General features: G+C 42.9%; 1 protein-coding gene across 2 annotated transcripts; it reads right to left on the reverse strand.

The window, feature by feature from the left end:
- Window positions 1-1,707: 1,707 nt before the first annotated feature.
- Window positions 1,708-8,879, reverse strand: LOC121698883. 2 transcript variants are annotated; one of them, XM_042081376.1, is made up of 13 exons: window positions 8,722-8,879; window positions 8,503-8,630; window positions 8,118-8,243; window positions 7,588-7,781; window positions 5,835-5,907; window positions 5,329-5,466; window positions 4,915-5,025; window positions 4,376-4,537; window positions 3,758-3,991; window positions 2,961-3,362; window positions 2,714-2,857; window positions 2,291-2,416; window positions 1,708-1,931 (listed from the first exon to the last, which is right to left on the reverse strand). In XM_042081376.1, the coding sequence occupies exons 1-13, from the start codon at window positions 8,747-8,749 to the stop codon at window positions 1,773-1,775; spliced, it is 2,025 nt and encodes a 674-aa protein (XP_041937310.1). In that variant the 5' UTR covers window positions 8,750-8,879; the 3' UTR covers window positions 1,708-1,772. The 2 variants fall into 2 exon arrangements, with proteins under 2 accessions (XP_041937310.1, XP_041937311.1); XM_042081377.1 differs by lacking the exon at window positions 8,722-8,879 and having other exon boundaries at window positions 8,499-8,630.

Genomic DNA, 8,879 nt, shown 5'->3' on the forward strand with positions numbered 1-8,879 from the left:
CCTACATCAGAAGAATTCAACCAGAATGGATTATTTTGTGGTAAGATTATCTTCATCTCGGGTGCTACAGCGTCCATACCATGTTCAGATCCAAATACCCAAGGGAACCCAGGTTGAGTCTGAAAAAAAGGCTATCTTCACCGTGGGGCAGTTGTGGGAGACCTTGGACAGAGTTGGCTCCAGAGACAGCTCCTCAGTACAATGTACCCATAGTGACCTGCTCTGAGTCACAATGGTGGCAGCTCCTCGGATTGAACTCACAACCTTCAAGTGTTCCATTGTGGAAGTTCAGATCCTTGACCACTAGACCACCACCAACATCACTACATGTCAGAAACGCACAACACGCAGCAGTCCTGCCAGCAACAGCAAGGGCAATTGGTGCTCTGGATGGGTGTGGATTTTGTTGAAAGAACAGGGAAACCAGTATCTACCCTAGCCACCAAATGGAAGGAGATATGGGGCTTGGCGATGCAGCAGGTCGCCACTCTGCGGTTGGCCCAGGGTTCGATTCCCAACGCTTTGGATAAAACCGTCTGCTAAATACCTGTCTGACGTTTACCTTTAAATACCAGTTACCTGTAGATTACAAGATGCTTCGCCCTGTTGTAAGAAGTTACGTGTACAGCTTGACTTGCACTTGTTGCTATTGTCCGTATACAGGGACTGAACTATGCTGGATACTGGATAGCATTGTATGTACACATGTTCTAAATAGTTATTTCTGTTCTTGTTTATGTTCTTGTTCAATGCATTCTTTTTGTAGTACTGTTCATCAAAGAGAGTGTTCTCAGAATTATAATTGATGTTTAGCACCGGGTTCCCATGGACACTTGGGCCCCAATGTGGAACGGTTGCTGTAGCCAGTTGCGCCACAGCACTCCTGACTAAAAGGCTTTTGACTGACCCGCCCCCGCCCTCCAAACACACACACTTGCACCCCCCCCCCCCCCTTTGAGTCTCATCCAATTAATTTAAAGTCTCACCCTCTTCCCACTTATTTTGCTTTTTTCCCTCTCTCTTTTACAGCCCTCTACTTCAGTCTTGTTTCCCTACAATAAAAGCAGCAACATCATTCAAGCTTGTTTGAAATGCTGATGTGCTGTAGCCTACTAAACATGTGTAGATAGTTGGAACAACAATGTAAAGAAGAAAATCCAAAATGGAGTCATAGAGAATTAGTGTTCAGGACTTCAGGGGAGGTGAAGGAAAAATAGACAAAAGTGAAATTTACAATTAATTGATATGAGGTCAGATTTGTTTTTTTTTATTCACAAATATATGCATTTACTTTTTGATTCACATATAGACAGCTCTTGCAAATTAATAAATAAATAAATAAACATAAAAACAAAAGTGACAAAATATATCTCAGCCTTTGAATGTAACATAAATTCAACAAGGTGATGCCTTCAAAACTTTCTGGGATTGTCCTGAATTTAGCTTATCCAGGAAAAAGCAGATTGTAATACAGAGCGAAAAATGTCCTAGATTCAGATCATATATATTTGAACTGGTTTGAAAATTCATAAAAGTGTATTTGGATCTAAATATATATTAAATATTAAGGTAAATAAATAAATAGATAAATACATCATTTTTGTTATTACTACCAGTTTACACTTTAGATTAAACTCTTTTACAATACATTGTATGCATTAGTTGGTCTGTAACCAACCACTCTCCTACAAGAAGAAGGCGTACCACTACAATTGCAATGACATTTAATAGGGAGTAATGGGGTTTGGGGGGCACAGGGGATGGGAGGGGCTTTAGGACCTTTTGTTTTTCTTTTTTGAAAGGCCAAGCAGGCATGTGAGGGTGTCGTCTATTAAGTGATCAAAAACCACTTTGGCGTACTTGTTCTTTACATCGTAGGCCTCTCGGTCTTGGTCACGCCACTGGTGTTCCTCCACAGGTATGTCTTTGATCTGGAGGACCGAGTTGATGTGAAGAGTTAGTGTGTTCAGTGTTTGTACCATTTTTTTAGTGTTTGATTCCATTGTTGTGAAGCCTGCCTCCAGGCTCAACCGTCTTCCTACTATGTTAGTTATATGAAGCGGCGATTAAACTTTTTTTAAGCAGATCTACTTCATAGGTGTCCCGTTATTCAGAATTTAAAGCCCCCCAGCCAATCAGAAAAGAGTATTTCTTCTCTCCGGGTGATAAGGAACTGTAATTGCATTTACAAACATGTACTGGATGTTTTACAGTATGCCTTATATATATCATGATGGGTCAGTTCCAAAGAACATATGTAGTGTTGTGCTCTTGCAGCATTGGAACTCACCAAGATCTGATCATATTTCTCCATATTGAGGCCTTTGAAAATGTGGGCAAAAACCTTCCCATAAGCCCCTGCATCTTTTCCTTCCTGGAGGCCACAAAGCTTGAAGACTTCCTCAGTGATGTAATGCTGGATAAAGACAGGAGACTATTAGCCCTCTATAGACCCTTTCAACTTAATAAACAAACAGATGCGAAATTTAAAAAACAACATTTTGTAGAGCATTACACATTTTCATTCCAAAGTATCTGCGTTGGTTTTGAACGTTTCTGAACATTGAAACCCTCTGGGGACATATTTGAAAGGGTCTATTACAGGATGTTTGTTAGTTAAAATGACTCAGGAATTCTACAGAAGTTTTTAAATAGATGTCTTAAACAGATGGGCAGATGTCATATATTGTCTATTCAAATGTTATTGCTTTACCTGGACTTTTGAAAGGCCATCAAAGGATTTCAGCTTGTTGACATAGTTACGGCGCTCAGGCTGAATTTGTTTCCACACAGGCTGTGTGGTAGGGTCTTTGGCACAGAGGTCCTGAAGGGTCTCCCAGGACAGATCAAAGATGAGCTGCACATGTACAGAAATAATACAAACAAACATTAATGAACAATATCTCAATGCAATTAAGTTGTATTGGCTATGTTGCCTATTCCCTCGACTCTTATCGAACCTTGTTGTAACTGCGTCTGCTGATGGTGTTTGTGGCTTGTCCAGGGGTATCCATCACCAGATACTGCTCCGATGGCCTGGGGGTTCGGACTCCGGAGAGATCCTTTGGGCCTTGTCCGAGCTCAAAGCTCTGCCACATCTCCTGCACGGCGTGGTGCACGAGCATCTCCACCTTGCCCGGGTGGTGCGGCGTGTCAAGGGCCTGCACCTGCAGCTGTCTGGTGGGGATCGTGACCTTTGACCCCGCCTGCCCAGCTTTAGTGCTCCAGGAGGCTTGGTCCTGAGCCCTGGTGTTGGAGGGGGCGGCCTTGTCCTCGCGGTTAAGCTGGCCCAACGCCTGCTGGTCAGAACGGACTGAGACTCGGGGTGTCTCCTCCGCAGCGGACACGGCACTGTCAGTGAGCTGAAAGAGAGAATGCGAGTTTTACTTACAGGATCTTAAAGGACCAGGTGAAGGCTGGGAATGTGACAATCTTAGTTTAATGCTTAGACGTTAGTGCCTGGAGAAATCTTCTCCATCACCCCAAAAGACTTGGGTTGTACATTTACGGGTCAGTCTGATGCTGGTTCTTATCAGACCAAACAGAACATTAGGTTCCAAAGAAAAGTGTTAAAAATAGCCTGATATTTGTTGCCTCTAGTATGTGACCCAGCCTGTGCCAAGTGTCACCTGTGTTGGGTATTAAAACCATATGGTATCGACGTATATATATCTATGGTTAGAACCATGCGGTATCAACGTATATATATATATGGTTAGAACTCTGTGGGAAGGTCAGAGGTCAGGCAGGGTCTCACCAGAAACTCTACGCAGTCATCAGTGCTGCTGAGGGACGAGCAGGTCTCAGCCTCATCCTCGCCGGACTCAAAGTCGTCTTTGTACTGAAGGTCACTGTCCTCTGTGTCGTCCGGCATCACTGCAGCATCATGAGAAGCCACCTCATACTTTGGAGACAGAGTACGGAGAGCGCTGTTCTTCTGGAAGATCTCCTCCAGCTCGCCTTGCTTAGCCAAAAGCAGGTCATAAAGATCCTGGACACACAGAAATGTATCAGAAAGGTCATCACTGAGACCATATGAGAAATGGTGCAACCTGCTTCTGTGTCTACAATGTCCTTATGCTTGATATGTCTGAACGAATAAGACTAGCTGCAGTATATGATTTATGGTTTATCTATACATGATCAGTACATATCATCTGTAACAAAACTGGTTTTGATTTTCTGTTGTGTTGTAAAGGCAGTAAGCTTTTAACGGGCTGCTTATTTCACCTCCAATTGAAAAATCAACTCGAGGAGGAAAAGCGCCCAACAACCTTCATATTTTTATCAAAATATAGTGCACCTCACTGTTTTACGAGTGACAAACCAGCCCCTGTCTGATCATGCCCTTATAGTCACTCTGCACACCACATACCTTTGTGGAGAGCTCTTCATACTTATCATTTTCGTATGAGGACTTGTCCACCTTCTCCTGGTGTTCTCCCATCGCCACCTTCAGACTCAGATCTTGTTCAAAGGTCTGGTCCTCAGTATCCTGCACCTCAGAGTAGAGGACCTTAGTGTCCTGGTCAGGAGCCTGGAAATTAATGCACTGTTATTTAAATGTACATGTATTAATTTACATATGTCAATTCTATTGTAAGGGACTACATTGTCCCCATAGCAACTTGGGGTTAAGCACCTTACTCAAGGGCACAATCTGGGTGGATTACAGTATGGTATTTACAAGTTCACAGATGGAAATACTGTACACTGCTATCATGTAATCTGGTTAGATTACAGTGTGAAGTATAATGATTTATGCTGCAACAATTTTCTTTGTATGGAGAGCTTCAATTGTGTAGCCGGTGTAGGCCGGCTGTAAGAGTACCGGTATTGTACATCAGATAGGCACAGGCCTTCCCACAGTAAGTACAGGTGGCTTAAGGGGAAACAAATCAGTCAATGACTTACAGATGCTGCAGGGGAGACCAGCCTGGCCTCCGGGGCCTTCAGGTCTGTTCGCTGCATCTGACCAGGTTGCAGAACTGAGGTCTCTACGACAGACTCAGACATTTGGGCCTCCTGCAAAGTTGAATTATGACGTCAAATCATTCCACTGCAGGCAGCTGTGGCTGAGGTGTGTGTGTGTGTGTGTGTTTTCCTGGTGACTATATTATGTGTGTTTTTTACTAGTGACTTTATTGTGTGTGTTTTCTTGGTGACTGTAGTGTGTGATCAGTTTTCCTGGTGACTGCAGTGTGTGTATGTTCTTGGTGACTGTGGTGTGTGTGTTGTCTTGGTGACTGTATTGTCATCTGTTTTCCTGATGACCGCAATGTGTGGTGTGTTTTCCTGCTGGTTGTGTGTTTCCTGGTGACCCCTGACCTTTTGGTAGACCTCAGCTTGCTTCTGCAGCTGAATGGTTGATGCTCTCTGGGTCTTGAGGTCGGCCAGGTGTTTCAGGAGCATCTTCCTGTCCTCGCTTGCAGCCTGAGTGGCCTGAATAAGCTTCTTCATCTGGGCCTGCAGACAAAAATAAAACATTTACACTTATATGTATTCATTTGCAACTGACACTTTTATCCAAAATGACTTACAGACGAGGACTGTCAATCATGCTACAGTGCAAAAGGAGACCTTAGAATAACAGTAAATATTACAGACAAAAGAGAGTTCATAATTAGACATCATAATATTTAATAAGACACAATTCATTCAGACATTTTATATCAGGTCATTTTATATCAGTTTGTTTGTTTAAGGACCACTGAGAAATACAGTGTTGAATTTAAGTTCCGTTAGACATCAAAATGTATTTTACATTGCATAGCCTGTCAGTTTCGCTTTTTGACTATTGCAAGGAGACCATTTGCAGGAAACAGATAGCCCACCTGCTGGTGCATCAGCTGGGAGGTCACACGAATACTCTCCGTAAGAGGGCCTTGACCTGCCTCTTCACCACACCTGCACAGACAGGACAGGAGAGTAGGAGGGAGCAGTAGTCAGGCAGCCAGTCATTTAACAAGCAGCATCAACCTTGACTAGCAAGGCCTCAAGCAGTCACATTTACACTTACCGTATTTTCCGGACTATAAGTCGCACTTGTTTTCATAGTTTGGCTGGCCCTGTGACTTATAGTCAGTTGTGACTTATATCAAAATATATATAATTTTTGATATATATATAGTTTTTAAATGTTAATTTATAATGACTGACATGAACCAAAAAGTAAACAATACCGTCTACAGCCGCAAGAGGGCACTTTAGGCTTATGACAACTATATGCTGCTCCTGTACCCCTGAAAAAATTAACTGAATCATGCTTACCGGTAACTTGCTTGTTGGACTCGCTGGCTTGTTATGTTAATTTAGCCTATTCAGCCTCCCAGGTATGTTCTTTATGCTATTGGGTAGCTGAATAACTGTTAATGTGTTAAGTTAATATACTGTACACCTATTCATCCTGTTGTCCTGTGTGCTATTGTGTAGTTGAATAAATTGCATCTCCAGATTAAATGTCTGTTCCTGATCCACTATAGTATCTATCAACATCCATTAAACTATCTGTTTATCAACATCCATGTCCACTTAATTCCTACCTAGCAACCTCCATAGCAACCAACATACTTACCCTAGCAACTAGCATGGAAACCACAACAACCTAGCAACCACTACCATAATGTCAACCGAGCAACCACCATAGCAACCAACATGATTACCCTAGCAACCAGTATAGCAACCGCTTTATTTAGCATAGCAATCACCATATCTACCCTAACAACAACCTAGCAACCATCTCAATTACCCAAACAACAACCTAGCAACCACCATCATAATGTCATCCTAGCAATCACCATAGCAACCAATAGGATTACCCTAGCAACACCATAGCAACCATCTCAATTACCCAAGCGACAACCTAGCAACCACTACCATAATGCCAACCTAGCAACTACCACAGCACCCAACATGATTACCCTAGCAACCAGCTTAGCAACTGCTTTATTTAACATAGCCACCACCATATCTACCCTAGCAACCATCTCCATTACCCTAGCAGCAACCTAGCAACCACTACCAAAATATAAACCTAGTAACCACCATAGCAACCAAAATGATAACCATAGCAACCAGCATAGCAACCACTTTATTTAGCATAACAACCACACTGTCTACCCTAGCAACATCATAGTAACTATGTGCGCACTATATATTTTACATCAAATTTGGAATTGATTTGAATTGAATTTCTGGTTAATTTAGCAGACGCTTATATCTAAAGCGACTTCTATGTCATTTATATTACAGGTATTACAAGGCCACTGTCCCCAGAGCAACTCGAGGTTAAATGCCTTGCTGAAGAGCACAACTGTGGAAGCCGGGAATTGAATCCATAACTTTAGCTAGCCCAGCTCCTTAACCACTACATTATCACCGCAATGTATCATATCACCGTAAATCTATCTACATTTGGACACCAGTCTATCAGACAGTAGAGCTGAGTGCATTTACGTGTGTATCGGTGTATGATATGGGCAAAAAAATGGCCCACATTCTAAACGAAATTGGATCCGGACCAAAGGCTCTAGTGTGAATGTGCTTTAAGTGTGTATAGGTGTGTGTGATCATATGGGCAACACCTGCCTTGGTTGGCAGGACAGCAGGTCGAGTTTGGCTTGGGCTTCCTGGACGAGGGCCTGCTCCTTAAACTGGAGCACGGTGGCCCAGAGCTCAGCTCGGCCGTTCTCCTCCGTCACCATCCGGTGGATCATGCTGAACATGAATGATGTCCAGCCGTCATCCACCACAGAGGGGCAGGCAGCAGCCGCTAACGCAGCCTGAGGGTACAAAAAGACTGGGTTGGGTCTGGGTTAGGGACTGGGTTACTGGGGAACAGCTTATCTGCTGAAAGGCAGTCCGGAATGGAGTATGTGCCCATCATGTCGAATCAGAGTGGTTTCAGTATAGGTGTGTAATCGGGTCAGAACTAAAACAGCTTCAGTATCTTGGGTGAGAATCAGGGTATGTATATCTGAGTGATTTATTTATAGTATGTTGGTGTGTAATTGAATCAGAACTAAAGTAGTTTCAGCATCTTGGCCGCTGATCAGATCAGAACCAGAGCAGTTTCAGAATCTCAAGCACTAAACTGCTGGGTTGACTAAAGCAGGTACCTCCTCAGCTAACGGGACAGTGCCGTTCAGTCGGGGAAGGTGTTGTCCCACACGCTGCATTCCCATCTGGGTCTGCAGCCAAACCTTCATACCCAACAGGTATTTTTCCTTGTTTGGACCTTGCACCTGTGGGTACGCAAATGGCTGGTAAATGGTCTTCACGTTTGAAACGTTCTCCTATCCATTTTTAGGCCCTCAACAGACCCCCCCCCCCCGCCCCCCAGTTGCACTACCCTATCCATAGTGTTCTATTATTGATGTACATGATGTAATTATACTTAATGAATATCCATATTTATTCTGTTTTTCTCAGAATATATTCTGTTAATACACTGTAGTATTCTAACTTCCGTTCTTAATTCTTCCGTTATTTAGCCACACTTACTTTTTTTTGATCAATTAAGACCTTGAATGGATTGTTTTGATCCATGATCATGGCCTCAGTTTGGCCTTCAAGGCCAGAAAATTCCAATGAAGGTGGCATGTATGAAGGTACGCCACCGTGTGGCTCACCTGAAATCATGATTGGAATATTAGGATGTGCTGAAAATAATATCAGTCAATATTTAAATGGCCTAGGAGTAGCCTTCCATTATTTTCTTACCTTCGACCACCTTTGCACCCATGATCATGTGGGCAAACACACACCTTATGAGTTTTAAGTCAGTTGATATGTAGCCTATTCTAAAATCCGTGAGAAATCAAGAGCGATTAAAAAAACCGTCTGCACACCAGCCAGGTAATGTTCAGAATAAAACTGTA

The sequence above is a fragment of the Alosa sapidissima genome, chromosome 23 (genome assembly GCF_018492685.1).
Source record: "Alosa sapidissima isolate fAloSap1 chromosome 23, fAloSap1.pri, whole genome shotgun sequence".
In the NCBI taxonomy this organism is placed as follows: Eukaryota; Metazoa; Chordata; class Actinopteri; order Clupeiformes; family Clupeidae; genus Alosa; species Alosa sapidissima.

Excerpts from the sequence above, each read along its gene's own strand:
- LOC121698883 (XM_042081376.1), bottom strand. The coding sequence starts at position 8,749 with ATGATCATGGGTGCAAAGGTGGTCGAAG. Across the intron at positions 7,782-8,117 it reads CTGTCCCGTTAGCTGAGGAG|GCTGCGTTAGCGGCTGCTGC; the intron begins GTACCTGCTTTA and ends TTGTACCCTCAG. Across the intron at positions 1,932-2,290 it reads AGAAATATGATCAGATCTTG|ATCAAAGACATACCTGTGGA; the intron begins GTGAGTTCCAAT and ends TCGGTCCTCCAG.